Source organism: Fundulus heteroclitus, chromosome 5 (genome assembly GCF_011125445.2).
Source record: "Fundulus heteroclitus isolate FHET01 chromosome 5, MU-UCD_Fhet_4.1, whole genome shotgun sequence".
In the NCBI taxonomy this organism is placed as follows: Eukaryota; Metazoa; Chordata; class Actinopteri; order Cyprinodontiformes; family Fundulidae; genus Fundulus; species Fundulus heteroclitus.
In genome coordinates, this window is record NC_046365.1 from 37,006,835 (window position 1) to 37,022,213 (window position 15,379).

At 37.9% G+C, this 15,379-nt stretch overlaps 2 protein-coding genes across 2 annotated transcripts in view; one reads left to right on the forward strand and one right to left on the reverse strand.

The window, feature by feature from the left end:
* Positions 1–11,578, reverse strand: part of gatb (glutamyl-tRNA(Gln) amidotransferase, subunit B) — a 27,951-nt gene extending 16,373 nt beyond the window's left edge. Inside the window, exons 1-3 of the mRNA XM_012862883.3 lie at positions 11,401–11,578; positions 9,033–9,186; positions 8,825–8,938 (exon numbers count right to left, since the gene is read on the reverse strand). Of these exons, the coding sequence (XP_012718337.2) occupies positions 8,825–8,938; positions 9,033–9,186; positions 11,401–11,543 (411 nt within the window). The 5' untranslated portion in view covers positions 11,544–11,578. The remainder of the gene's footprint in view (positions 1–8,824; positions 8,939–9,032; positions 9,187–11,400) is intronic.
* Positions 11,579–11,696: 118 nt separating this feature from the next.
* Positions 11,697–12,837, forward strand: dctpp1 (dCTP pyrophosphatase 1). Its single transcript, XM_012862853.3, has one exon. It carries the CDS (start codon positions 11,828–11,830, stop codon positions 12,350–12,352), a length of 525 nt encoding a protein of 174 aa, XP_012718307.2. The 5' UTR covers positions 11,697–11,827; the 3' UTR covers positions 12,353–12,837.
* Positions 12,838–15,379: the final 2,542 nt, after the last annotated feature.

A 15,379-nucleotide genomic window follows, 5' to 3' on the forward strand; every position in this document is an offset into this window, starting at 1 on the left:
GCTCGTTTGAGACGCCAGAAGGTCAACACATTTGTAGGCTGATTTGTTTTTTCCAGGTAAATTTCTGCAGGTGAATTTTTTTACTGGTGAATTTAAAGTAAAATAAATAAATATCCCATACATTATTGCACTGGATAAAAATTCTTTGTTCAGGGTTTCCCCTACCGTATTTATTATAAGCTTGGCGGGCCGCTGGGCTTTACACTGCAAAAATGAACTAAAAGTAAGTAAAATATTCTTGAAATTAGTGTATTTGTCCTTGGTTTGAGCAGGTAACTAGGATGATCTGCCAATGGAATGAGTATTTTTACCTCTAAAATAGGATAATTAGATAAACTGCACTTGAAATAAGATGATGAAGATGAGTTGTTCTATTTTAAGTGCAAAAGTCTTACTCCACTGGCAGAAAATCTTATTCACTTGCTCAAGTCAAGGACAAATCCAGTAATTTCAAGAAAATTTGGCTTTCTTTTAGTCCCTTTTTGCAGTGTACCCCCCAACAGCTGTATTTCATCTGAGATTAAATAACTTACAGGTGGATCCTATTTACTGATCAGGCGACTACTGAGGGCCGTTGGTTACACGGAAATTTTATTTGGTGGCAACACATTAAATACGGCTAGGCAAAAATCTTCTGATTTTTCCCTCTGTTAAGTTGAAAACAGCTTATATTTTTCGTTTTATTGTTCAAGCTGTGTGTTGGTCTCCCCCATAAAATCTTGATAAAGGAAGCTTGCGGAAAACTTGTTACGATCACGTTTGTGAGGCACTGTATATACATTTACATGCAATGTACTTTTGGAGGGGGAATGGCCAAAATCTAAACGGGATTATGACTCTTCATCTTCTTCTTTCCTTTAATTGGCAACTTATAGGTGCATGCTGCCACCTACTGTACAAGAGTGTGTAGCTTTAAAGTTCCACCTACTATATTGTATTTTTTAATTTTAAGGATTATGACTCTTTCTGGAGTTCAGAGGTTAAACGCTGCCCTGCACAGGTGAGGCAGGCGGCATTCGCTGATTGGCCGGAGCCGTCGTCGTAACACAGAGGCGGCGGTAATTAATATTTCATGTGCTCCTCTGTTCCCTTGGCCCTACGTGTTAATTTCCCACGTCACTATGGCAACTACATCACAAGAACTAAACATTATTCATACTTATGTTAAAGAGAGCGAGAACGTGGGAGAGAAGATACGAGGGGGGCTGTTAGTCACCGGCGCTCTGCGCGTCGTGCCTGACTGACACAATCAATCACCTCCACACTTCTACAACAAAAGGCAAGAAAAACTGAACGCAGCAGGCGGCTTTTTTTTTTTTCTCTCCACTTCCTCTGATCGTTCACTCTACCCGGGTTTAAAAACAACGCTCCGTCCTTCCAAGAAATCCACGCTTTGTGGTTTGAATCCACGTTTAAACGCCTAATAATGTGAACCAGGAAGCGGAGCTCTGCACGTGAGATTAAAAAAAATATATATGGATTTCCTGTCAATAAATCAGCTGGTCTTCAGACGAGGCATGTTTCCTGTTTAATGAGACCATGGTAGCCACATTAGGCTTCCCCGTGTCTGCTCGGAGTGCGGCCTCCGTCCTAATGAGCAGTTAGGTGGCCGCAGACACTCGTCTCTGTGCTGTGAGCCACCGAGTCATTTTCTGACTCATTCCAAAGTCGCCAAACAAACAGCGCTCTCAGGGTCGGCTCATTCCCCGCTCCTGCAAGCCGATGGCTTTCCCGTTCTCCCCGCTGCAGCCGGAGAGGAGATTTCATTTCTCTGCACTGAGCGCACGTGAAAGCCTCAACGACCCGGGCGTCGTCGTTTAGCTGGACACTTTATATCTGAAGGAAACGTGAATAATTTAGATAACCGTGTCATTAAATAAAACTCTGTAAAGCTTAGTCGTTAGAGAGGGATTAATCCCGATATGAGCAGCTGGGGCGTTTTACACAAATGCAATCAGGAAATGTTTGCGGACCCTATTAATAATGTATGGGGCAGTGTGAAATTTATTTTTCTGTTGCCTCAAACTGCGGCTTCCAGCAGGACAAAAATGTCCTCGTCTCCTGCAGAATTAAAGCCAGTCTGGGTTGAGTTCATCAAGCTGTTTAATGCAACAACTGAGGCGCTACAGTCTGCTGGAGACTAAATCCCATTTAAACCAGCCAACAGCAGGGATTGTTCTGAGTCTGGGAAGAAATCATAGAAAAAATAAAAAAAATAAGGGCAGGGAAACCTCAGGGGCCTCCAGCGTGATCAGAACGAAGCACAACCCAGATTGAAGTTCAAGATGCGGACCAGAGATTTCCTGCAGGTTTATTTCCACAAACGTGATAGTTCCTACAAAACGAGGTCACAATTGATCCGACTTCAGTCTTAGGCCAGGACGATATGGCTAAAACTTATCTCACAATATATTTCTTTCTTTCGGTCGATACAATAAACCGAAATTTTGATATCGATATAAACAAAATAAAAGCCTCAGAAAGGCTGCCACGAATGCCCAAAACAGATGCCTGTACAAACTTATGACAATTATTTGTTCATAAAACTTCTCCAATATAACATTTTAGAAATACTTGCTTTAAAGCAAAAAAAAAAAAAACACATTAAACTACATAAAACGTAGAACGTGGGTCAGTGACAAATGCTGTAATCGTAGGCTGTAATATATATTGAAATATCAGAAATGTCATATCACCGTTATTGAATAAAGTTATATTGAGATATATATTGATACTGAATTATTGTCCACCCCTATTCAGTCTATTTCATTTTATTTTCTTATAAATTTTGTTCTAAATTTATTACTTTGATATCTTGAAGAACCTAATCCAAGAGGTGAAAATGGCACAAGAACAGTTACTGGAAGAAAAAAAAATATAGAGAATATTTAAATTACTTCTTAAATTATGATTCACTTTTGTTTTTCTATTTATTTAAAAGAATATAACAAATTTAAGTGACTACCGGTCATTTATTTTGTAATCTCTTGACAGCATTCCCCCCAAACATAACACAATCCAAAAAAGTCAAAATAAAGCAAACTGTAGTTTCAAATGCTGTATTGCAAAAAAATATTTACTTATACATTTTATTTATTTGAATATTTATTTAAAAATTACAACTGACAAATTTTTATTCAAATGTTGTAATAACCAACATGAGTTGAGCTCATTTTTATGTAATTCTCACCACTGTGTGGCTGGTTTCTCATCATTACACTCCTTCTTTGAGCCGTTTTATTAAACCAGCAGAAGACATCTTTGGTTAACAATCATCCTCCTTATCATCTTTGCCCTGAGCTGTCCATAATCCGTAATTTTAGAAGCTTGGGCAGACGTTTGCTGACTTAAAATGCTAAACTCTTCAACGCCGCCTGTCTAAGAATTTCTATAAATTTTAGGAAAGGTCTCTGCGGGGCAAGTCACTGTGGAGCAACCATGACATTTAGTCTTTTCCTTAAAATGTCACTCATAATGCCAGGAAAATTAGCCCCGGGGCCTGGAGAGGTTGGGAAAGATCACCGTGCAAGCGGTCCGTTTTAGAGAGCAAAATGAGGACCGGCACCGTGACCACAGTTAGGTCTCCAACCAGAGCAATCATTATATATTCACATTACCTTTAATTCATGTTCTTAGACTTGGAAATTAATCTTTAGAATTTGTACACATATATTTTAGGGTCCGCTGACTAACTGAGTTTAATCTATTTATCATCCCTGCTGTGTTTCACCCAACAACACATTGGATTCTGGTTGAATTCAGGAAAGAAAGGCACAACATAATGAACAGGAGGAGACCCTAAGACAGATAACCCACCGTCTACAGCTGTTTACCTTCACTATGCAATCAAATTGAGTCCTGCTCATGTTCAGTTACTTTGTGCATATCTGGGTGTTTTTGGGGTGTACTTAGTTTTCTCACATTATGTTTAGGAGAGGCGCACTTACTTTTAATATGAATAAAGTTCCTTGAAAAAGGTCCTGATTTATAATATGGATCATAATAACTACATATGCTGGAGTGTTTTTGGATGTACTCATAACTGCTGTGATGAGTCAGAAAATGATTTGAAGGATGCATATAAACAAGGCCAAAACAGATCAATTAAGATTTGTGTTCACTTAACATTTTCCCAGTAAGTGGCTAAGCAGTAATGCTACATTAAATATTAAATTCTTTGAAAACAAATGTTGCCTCATTAATGTCAAATTTTGTTTAAATCTATGTATCTATTAAAATAAAGTGATTTAATCACAGCTGAATGTAAAATGCATCCTTGTTTTACTCCTTTAACATAAATAGTGTGAGCTGGATAAAAGTTAGGACACCATATCCACTAATAGCCAGTCTTAACCCCTTTGACTGAAAGACCATCATTAGGACGCCTCTTTTACCCACTCACCAGTCTCTGACAGCGGTGTGAAGAGCATTTGACCCCCTCCTCACTTTATGCTGTTACATGTTTGACGGGTTTCATGGATGATCAAATCATTGCTACTACTGACTGCTACTTATCAGCAGTCAATATGGATTCAGAGCAAACCGGTCAACATCGCTGGCCGTAACTGACTTAATAGAAGAAATAACCAACGCAATAGATAGTAAGAAACTGGCAGTAGGGATATTTATAGATTTAAAGAAAGCTTTTGATACAATAAATCATGAAATCCTACTTAAAAAATTAGAACGCTATGGAATTAGGGGAGTAGTTTCTGACTGGATGAGGAGTTATTTAAAGAGCCGGAAACAATTTGTGAAATTGGGAGATGTGGAATCTGATTGGCAGGAGACTGTCTGTGGAGTACCACAAGGATCAGTATTGGGACCAATTTTATTTAATCTTTATATAAATGATATCAGTAAAGTGTCCAATGCATTAAAATTTATCTTATTCGCTGATGACACAAATATTCTAGCCTCAGGAGATAATTTAGAGCATCTTCTCTCAACAGTCACTTCAGAGATTAGTAAGTTAAAGATATGGTTTGACCATAACAAATTATCCCTAAATTTGGACAAGACGAAATTCATGGTCTTTGGGAACAGTTATAAAAATATTGAAATTCAAGTTCAAATAGAGGACGTAACTCTAGAAAGGGTTTTTGCTAATAAGTTCCTCGGTTTAATAATAGATGACAAAATCAGTTGGAAACCTCATATTCAACATTTACAGAGTAAACTCAGTAGAAGTATATCCATATTGGCCAGAGCTAGACATGTATTGAATGCTAAATCACTTCATACTCTATATAACTCTCTGATTTTACCATATTTATCATATTGCTGTGAAGTGTGGGGAGTTAATTACAAGAGCTCTTTACATCCGGTAACCGTCCTACAGAAACGAGCCATTAGAATCATCCATAATGTCGGTTATTATGAGCACACAAACCCGCTCTTCATAATATCCAGAATTCTCAAATTTGACGACTTGTAGAATTTAAAATGGCTCAATTTATGTTCAAGGTATCAAAGAAGTTGTTACCTGAGCACATACAGAGCATGTTTTCTGAAAGAGAAGGGGGGTATAACTTAAGGGGTCACTCAATCTTCAAGATCCGCAATTTTAGAACAACAAGGAAAAGCTTCTGTATTTCAATTAAAGGTGTAAAGTTATGGAATAAGTTACATGAAGATTTAAAACAAAGCAATAGTTTAACACAATTCAAAAGAAGGTACAAAGAGGTAATTTTCAATAGATATACACATGGGGACAGAAAGCAATAAGGTGTGTATTGAAGATAATAACTTGGTGTAAGGGTTTAGAAAGATAAACCAGCATAAAATGGGAAAATGTATAGGTAAATATTAGTAACTGTTACTTCAAACTGCCACTTTGATTTTGATTTTTTTTTTCTAATGACAGTAGAACTCTAAAGTCTCAAGTGTTTAGGGGTAGGAGTTTATAAGTTCTCACTTCTTCCTACCCCGTTTTGAGCATGATATGTTAACTGAAACAAAAATCTGTATTTTCTCTTCTTTCTTATGCACTTCTTGTTACTGTGCACTATTTTATTTTTATATTTGTATCATGTTCGAATAAATAAATAAAATAATTCCAAGTCCCCACATGGCGTCTCAATGAGGTCAAGATCTGGGCTTTGACGAGGTGCCGGACTTTTAATTTCTTAATTCTCAGCCAGTCCTCGGTGGATTTACTGCTATGTTGTTGGTCATTGTTAGGTTGAAGGGTCCAGTTCTGCTTCAGCTGAAATCTTTTTACGGATGATCTCACTTTTTACCTTCAGCTCCCTCTGAAACGCGGCATGTCCCTGTTCTGCCGCAGCAAAGCATCCCCGAGCCATCACACTTTGACCTGTGTGCTGCAGAGAGGTCTGCACAATGCTGAATTCAGTTTATAACAAACATGTCTCTGTTGTAACCTCCAAATATCTCAGTCAAAAAAACATTATTCCAGAGGTCCTGGTTATGTCTTCATCCTCTCTGGTACACTTCGGTCTGATTTTGTGTTTTTTTAGCCCCGCATGAAAGTCTGATTGTACATGGATGCAGTTTCATATCAAACGCTGTAGGAGCAGGAGCTGTAGGTCCAGCTGATGATATTTTCAGGTTTTTAGAGACTTCTTAAGATGTTTTTAATATCCTTCTCTTGCATATTTTTTCCCATTCAGTGGAATGACTTCAAACTTTTTTGAGACTGCTTTAAATCTCTTACCAGACTCAGGCCATGGCCACATGGAGGAGGACACGGTAAATTTTCATACATACTTGCCAAAAAAAAAGTGCATCCAAAGGAGAGCGCAACTGAAAAGGCTGTAGTAGGTATGCCAGGCCCATTGGTGGCGCTGTGACACTGCCAAAGACACCGGGCATGCGCAGACACTCATGGCCGGGGATCATAAACATTAACACATGTTCAACAGGATCTTTATGTGGGCTGGCAGAGGAAAGGCCGTGTAGAGCAGCCTCGTTAGAAAGGAAGCATCTGAGGATGCTTCTAACAGCCATGACAAAGCCGCAACAGTGGACGGTGCCATGTTTGTTAATATTTATGAAAGTGAGGTGGGTTAAAGAGAGAGTCCAAGCTAAGACGTTATTGTATAAGAAAAGATGCGGCTCGCATGTTCACACGGAAAAATTAAACCATTGTTGTCACACGTATCCACTCTGGGACCCGGTTTCAAAAATTATCGTTCACGGTCTCCCAAAATGCAGCATCCATGTGGACGCACAGCCTAAGGGACAAAACACCTTTGTGGATATTAGGGCTGTGCATAAAAAAAAAAAAAAAAAAAAAAAAAAAAAAAAAAAATCAATAAAAAGATTAACATCGATGTTTTTAAAAACTATTTAATATTGATAATCTGGATTTCAATATCAATATACCTCCCAACCCCTAGGGGGCGGTATTACAGAGCACCATTACTGTTCACAGTGAGGAAGTGCCACTGAGCTATATTATACACTGGAGTGCTAATCACCGTCTGTTTGAACGAGTCACTTTGAAGCCACCAGCCGCCATATTGGTACTCCCTATTTCCCCCCAGTAACTAGGGAATATGTGCGCTACAGCATCGAATAACGAGGATTTTCTCATGTTCAGGGGGGGCTTAAAACTTTTAAAATGTAAAATGCCATATAGTTTTATGTTATGTTCTAAAACTATCAAGTACTGAGAAAGTCATGTGCTGAAATATTTTGCATTTTATTCATTTAAATATATATGTTTAACATTTATAAATATATAAATAACAATATACAAAAACATATATTTACATATGTGTATACATATATATACATATACACATACTTATATATACATATATATATATATAGTTAATATGAATAACATGTAAAATATTTCAGCAGCTAATTTCCTAGTAGTTGATAGTGTTAGTACATCCACTGACTGTAGAATTACCTGTGAAACGTTTTCACACAGCCAGAAAACTGCTTGTTGTTACAACCAAATCCTGTGGGATTCTGTGAGAGTAGGGAGTAGAAAGATGGCGGCCAGTGACTTCAGTTTTTCGGCAAAATCAGCACTCCAGTGTATTATATAGCTCAGTGGGAAGTGCAAGTGATTTGCAAAATGGCCGACAGGATTTTAGAAGCGCCTTCGTCCCTAAAAACAGACGTTTGGGCACATTTTTTTGTTTCTGTGATACGTTAAATGCATTGAACCAAATGCACTTTATTTTCCTGTCAATATATCAGTGTTCAATAAATTGAGCATAAATATAATATTTGGCTAGTTTTGTTTACAGAATGACTTTGAGCATTAATTTGAAAGTAATAAATATCAATACTTGAGTCAAATCAAATCAAGCTGAGCTATGTATCGAGAACCGTACCGAATCAGCTCATCCTAGATGATACCCAGCCCTAGTGGACATGCCTAATATCGTCTCCGTGTGGACGGGGCTCTTTGGATCCCATCACAGGTTTAACAGGACAAAACTTCTAAACACTCATTAATGACGTTCTAATTGTTATAATGTGGGATTTTAGCCATTTTAATCGTAATAAATATGAGCTGTCCTATTTCAGTTGTTTTAATAATAAATTTTTATGACCACATGCCCAAATATGTTAGAAATCACAGGCTCTCCTAGGTAGTCCTAATTTTTTCCCCGTCTCTAAAAACAATAATAGAAGACGAGGACTAAGCGAAATACGCTGGTAAATTTACAGTACTCACATTTGCTAGCTAAACTAAAAGTCATATTCTCTGTTCCTTTACAGTTAAAAGCAAATATGCCTATATGCAAGCTAACACTGGCAGATGATAACTTTTGTACATCTAGGGGTAATGCTTTTCTAACTAGGAATTATAGCTGCTGCAAAAACCACACAAACTCACAGGAAGGTCAGCATAAAAGTAGTGTTTCCTGTCAAAGAGTGACTTCTTGTTTATGGTACAGTTCAGAGCCAGTCCGGTCATCACTGCTGCTTCAACGCACCGCCTGTTGAGGACCTGGGGGCACATGGGAGCATTAGCCTCTGATCTAAAACACAAGCACTTCAACAGAGCCAAGGTTACTATAAAGCCGCTAAATGATATCACTCACAGGTAGCGTGCCGGGCAACGACGCATCAAAGAATGAAACCAGGGAGTTTGGAGGAGCTAGGAACTGAACCGAGGAGCCGGAGAACAACTTGGTGTTCGAGCTAATCTGGGCGTGAATTTCCAGGCCGACAACTCCAACCAGCTGCTGCGGAGCACTGAGGTACAGAAGGATAGGAGGCAGACTGTGAACATCACAACATAGAACGTCGTCTGGGCAGATTCTGCCGCTGTTTCTGATCAGACGGGAATCAAACATAGCGGATGAGTTATTTAAAAGCTTTGAATTGCCGTCTACATCAGTAAAATGTCCAAAAACACTGTTCACCAGCAAAAGTTGTTGTCGATTCTGAGGTGTGTCTCTGAAGGTTTTGTTTTGATTGTTAGATGCTAACAGCTAAGCAACATGCAAATCTCAAAGAAATGCTTGAACTGCAAAAAAATTTCATTATTTAAGTAAACGTCAAATATGTAATATATCTGGTGACAGTAGTTGAGTTATGCAGTATATAGTTAGAGTGGCTTATGTTACCCTGAGCTATCTCTATAGTTATGCTGCTATTGGCTTAGACTGCTGGAGGACATCAGGGTCTGTTTCTCTCACTCTACTGAGTTCTCCTACTGCTCTAATTTGCATAATTTGCTAATTAAATTGCACATAATTTGCATTATGTGTTGTTATTTCAGCTTTTAACTTTTCGTTTTCTGTCATTTTTTTTAATAGAAGGTACACCTGGTCTAGCGTTCTGTTAGCTATGACATCATCCATGGGAGACCGATCATCCTCTATTACCATATAACATAGAAAGTACTCCTGGGTCAATGTGAGCTTCTGTGCTTTCTGTGTCTCTGCTCTGTCTTCTCTAAGCCCCAGTGGGTCGAGGCAGATGAGCGTTCACACTGAGCCTGGTTCTGGTTCTGCTGGAGGTTCTCCTCCCTGTTAAAGGGGAGTTTTCCTCTCCACTGTCGCTTCATGCATGCTCAGTATGAGGGATTGCTGCAAAGCCATCAACAATGCAGGCGACTGTCCACTGTGGCTCTACGCTCTTTCAGGGGGAGTGAATGCTGCTTGGAGAGACTTGATGCAACCTGCTGGGTTTCCATAGAGAGGAAACTTCTTTTGACCAATCTATATAATCTGACTGAATTCGACTTTGGAAAGTGCCTTGACTGGGTTCCTACAGCATAAGGCAAGTTAAATTCAAGACTTTTTTAGACTTTTTAATGCCACTTGAAATAGAAAGTTAAGACCAACTTCACGATAAACAAGAAAAACCTGGTTGCGACAACTTTACCCAAATGTTTATTTTAACATAAACCATTACTTTCTGGCCCAGTAGACATGTTTAAAACTTTGAAAAACATTCCATATAGGAAGAAAGCTAAAAAACACAAATTACAGATATATTTTTAACAACTACTGATCTGAATTCACAAACTTTGTTTTGTTCCCTACTAAAATAAACTATAAATCAGTTTTAAAAACCACAACATAACCAGTGCCAACTCTTTTTCCCAGTTATGGTCCGGTTTTTATTGGTTCCGATATTGGGACGGAACCAATAATGGTTACATTGAGCCGTTCAGTATATTTAAAAAAAATATAATTGTGTCAATTATTTTACTGTTTGGTAAGGATTACAAAAATAAAATCCTATTTATGACCTGGTAACAATTTTAAGACCTAAGAAAAACTGATTTAAGACATTTTAATGCCAATTAAGGCCTTAGTTTTAAGTTACAGAATTCAATGCCTTTTAAGACTTTTTAAGGATCCGCGGGAACCCTGCTTGAGATGAAATGTATCATGAATTGGCGCTACATAAATAAAATTTTATTGAAATTGAATTGAAGCATTTCAACTATAACCACGTTATCTCAATGTCAAAACAAACAAAAGCAACATTTTAAACAAATACTTATTGCTGAGATGGAAATATTTTTTCTGGATAGACTGTTCATTATCTGACATGTATGTTTGCTGTGAACCAAAAGCAGAACGGCTTTAACACGGCTTAACACTAATTAGTTGTTCGTTTATTTCCCCGTTAACCATTATTGCAGCACTCCCTGATATCATTGCACACTGCATGTTGCTCTAATGTCGTACAGCCTGTAAAATGTTGTTGGTTTTTTTTTTCAGCTGGCTAAGGTTTACTTCTAAACAGGCTTCTTTTTGTTTAAATGTTAGCGTTACTCCTCTAAGATAACTGACATGTTGATCAATTGTTTACTGCAGATGAGACACTGACTGCTCATAATTACCTTGCATAACCCACAACGGACATGAACCGCCTGTTTAAATTATTATTTTGCACCATAACATTCAGATTCCTGCTGTATAACTAAATAAAAAACAAGGCAATGTTTACCTCGTTGCTTCGGCCACAGGTTGGCTGCTGCATTTTAGCTTCGATGTGCTGATTCGTCTAATCAGCACGCAGGAAGCTTTATGATAAGGTATTAATTTAATGTTATGAAGCAGCTCGCTCGCTGCGATACAGGAGGCAGCCATGATGTCCGACTCGATCGCAAAGCATCATGGGAACTGTAGTTTAAAGAAAAGTCACGTTCTAAGTGAATGAGTGGCGTTGTCGCTTAAAACTACAATATCCATCAGCTTTGAGGGAGCGGCGGCTTTAAGACGAGCCCGGGCTTCCGGTACGGACACGTCACTTCCGTTCTACCAACTGGCGGGATTTCTTCACATGGTGGGAACTGAGGAGCTGTTTGGTTACAGACATTAAAAGCTTATTTCTACGCTCGAATACGGACAGAAGCTGCCCCAGAAAAAAAAACATGATGGCGACAAACGGAAGAGACTCCCGGGGGCCGAAAGGCGACGTGTCCGTGTTGTCGAACGGGAACTGCGAGGAATCCGCCGCGGTGAACGGAGCCGCACCGGAGGCCGGGCGCCTCTCCAACGGAGCCGAGGAGCGCCCGCAGAGGTTCGCCTTCAGCGCGGAGCCCAGCATGGAGGACATCCGGAGGATGCAGGCCGAGTTCACGGACGAGCGGGCCTGGAATAAGTTCCACCAGCCCCGCAACCTGCTGCTGGCCATGGTCGGGGAGGTGGGCGAGGTGGCGGAGCTGTTCCAGTGGCGCGGGGAGGTGGCGGAGGGCCTGCCGGACTGGAGCGAGTCCGAGCGGGAGCAGCTGGCGCACGAACTGAGCGACGTGCTGATCTACCTGGTGGAGCTGGCCGAGAAGTGCCGCGTCGACCTGCCGCAAGCGGTGCTGCGCAAAATGGCCCTGAACCGACTGAAGTACCCGGCCAGCAAGGTGCACGGCTCGGCCAAGAAGTACACAGAATACAAGGACTGAGCGCCGGAGGGGCGGATCCGGGTCTGGGGGGGTTTATGTTGTTGCTGGAGCCGCTTCTCTGAACTCTTCTGCTGCGGATCATGTCTGCGCCTTGTGGGTCAAATGGCGCAGTTCTGGGTCCAGCTGTTGCACAAACCAGGACGCGTTTGTTCTCCTATAAGACTTTGCCTTTAATTTCCGGGAGACGCACTGGAAACGTTTCTGCTTTAATCCTCTTAAAACCCGCGTTTGTCATCGTTTCGTTTCTTGCATTTTTCTTGGGAAGAAGCTGTTTCTCCCGGTTCGTTTTATGGCTGCATTATAAGTTATTTAGTTTGGCGTCTGTATAAAGCTGACGGCTCAGATAAAAATCCACTCATCACGTTGGGAATCGTGTGTAGCAACCAGCACCGAAAACGGGAAAACTTTGGAGCGGTTGGTTGATTTTTGTTTTGTATTTTTAACTTTAACTTCCCATCAGATTAAACCTTTTTTTCCCACTCCAATCTGAACTGTTTTTTTTTATTATTTCCAGTAGCAACAAGCATTTATTTATTAATTCATTAATGCGTTTTCCTTTTTAGGATCTCAACGCCAGTCAGTTATTTGGAAATACTCAGCTGTTTTTCTTTGGTACATTCAAAAACTACTGAAGTCAGAAATTGCACCCACTTTCTGTGTTTGTGTTTATTTATATATAGAAATGTATAGTTTATTTCAGATACATACATAAGTACACATCTGAAAGATAGACAAAATCACCACAGACAGAACATTTTACAATCAGTATCTGACAAGGGAATAGGCTGAATGAAGCATAAGGCTTATTAACACCTATCCCATTAAAAAATGAATAACCAAGAAATATCATTACTAAAAAAGAAACTAGAAGAAAATCACAATTATTTAATGAAAATGTAATACTTAATCATATTACATTTAAATCACCTGGCACCATAAGCATGTATTACTTTGCATTTTAACATTTTAAATCGTGACAGAGAAGTACATAACTTCAAATCATTGAGGCCATTCCATAACTTAACATTAGAAACTGAAACACATGTATTTTTTTATATTACTCCTGTACATATTTCAAAAATAATTAGTTCTCTTAAATTATATTGTCCTTTTTGTAATTTAAATTTATATAATATATATATCTATGCAAAATAGTAACGTTGGCAAAAACTTTAACACTATAATTGCCAGAAATTTAATCTGAAAGAGCAATGCAAGAACTTTCCACTAAAGATTAAAAGTTGACTCTACAGGAAACTAAAATTTAAGTTGAAAGTTTAATTTAGCAAAAAAGCAATTTCAAAAGTTTATTTTTTAGGTATTGCACTAGACATATTCTAATCTTTTAATAATTGCTTTTTTAAAGGAACTCTACCTGAATTTTTTTTAGTCTGGTTAATAAAAATGCTTTTTACACAATTTATTATTAGTTAAAATACACAATTTGAGAATAACAATTGACTAATTGCACGATTGAGCAAGTCCAGAAATATTTTAGTGGGAACAGAGGTGGGTAGAGTTGCACTACTTCAACATATTTTTACTCCAAGTTAAAGTAAAAAGTCAGTCAAAAATACTCAAGAGTAAAAAAAGCATTCAGTAATAAGGCTACTCAAGTACTGAGTATCATAACAGTGGATGATTTAATATTTAAAAATAATGTAATCAGACGGACAGAAATGTGTGCAAAAGTTATGTGCAAGACAAAAGCTTTAAAAAAAAAACATTTTTTTTTTCAACATTACAGTTGAAAGCAATACTTACAGCATTTAATGTATATACAGTATGTTAGAACAGTACAAAGTACTTCTAATGACAATATCTACTGTTTACTGTTCGTTCATTTGACCTCCAAACGGCTCAATGAGCTTAGCAGATAGAAAATAACATTAAAATAAAGCTTGTGAACAAATAAGTCTCACTTTAACATAAACTCTAGGTTTTTGTCTCTCTGGTGCATTTGTGGTTAAAACAAATGTCTGTTCTTTATTCATGAAGTTATTCGCAGCAGGTAGAGTAGCCAGAAATGTTACTCAATGGTAGCGATACTTAAGTAATAATATGACTTAAAGGAAAAAAGTGCAGTAAAACTATCCTAAAAGTACATTTTGTTCAAAAAGATAGTCAAGTAAATGTAACTGAGGAAATGTAACTAGTTACTACCCAGTTCAATGTGCAATAGATTGATCAAAGAATACAGAATTATTTAGATTTATTCCAAAAAAGGGTCATTTTGACACATTTTAACATTCTGCTTTAAAATTCATTTTGAAAGAGCTTGGATTTAATTATTGTATTAACAACCTTTCATTCTTTTACCTGATCAAAAGTTACGTTCTGCTGTAAAAAAAAAAGAAAAGAAAAAAAAAGTTAATTATGATGGAAAAACTGCTGACATTAAGTAATACCTTGGAGAAAAATCTTTCTTTTCGGGTTCGTATTTGACATTTCTGTAAATCTGTCATCCGGCATTTCAGTTATTTGTTTAAATGAGTAGATGCTGCAAAATTACTACTTTTTGGAAAAAAATGTCGACTTCTGGTGTTGTTTTTTGAACTACTAAAAAAAGGCAACATTTATGAGTCACAGCCAGTTTCTTGTAGTAACTAATTCAATTTTTTTCTTTTAAATCACAGCTAGTTTGCTAATATTCAATAAACTTTCCACATGGTTTTTATTTTAATGGAGTACTGAAGTTCATTAGTAAACAATTAATTTCAAGTACTTCTTTTGAGAAAAGCTGTTGTTAACTACTGAATTGTTCCTGGATCGTTTGGCAAAGCTCCTCTCGGAGGTTATGTGCTTAGGGCTGGTTGATATAAAAAAAAAGTATATTGATAAAATGGAAATAATATTAAATCATAATTATCAACAAATTCAAAACATTTATTTTAATTGCAGCCCTTTGGCATTTTATGCTGTTACTTAATGACCTATTTTTAGGTAAAGAAAACAAAAACTGAATTCAAACTCAACCCTTTATTCAACCAACTTTTTACCAAAACTGCAAGTTTCAAAAAAAGAAAA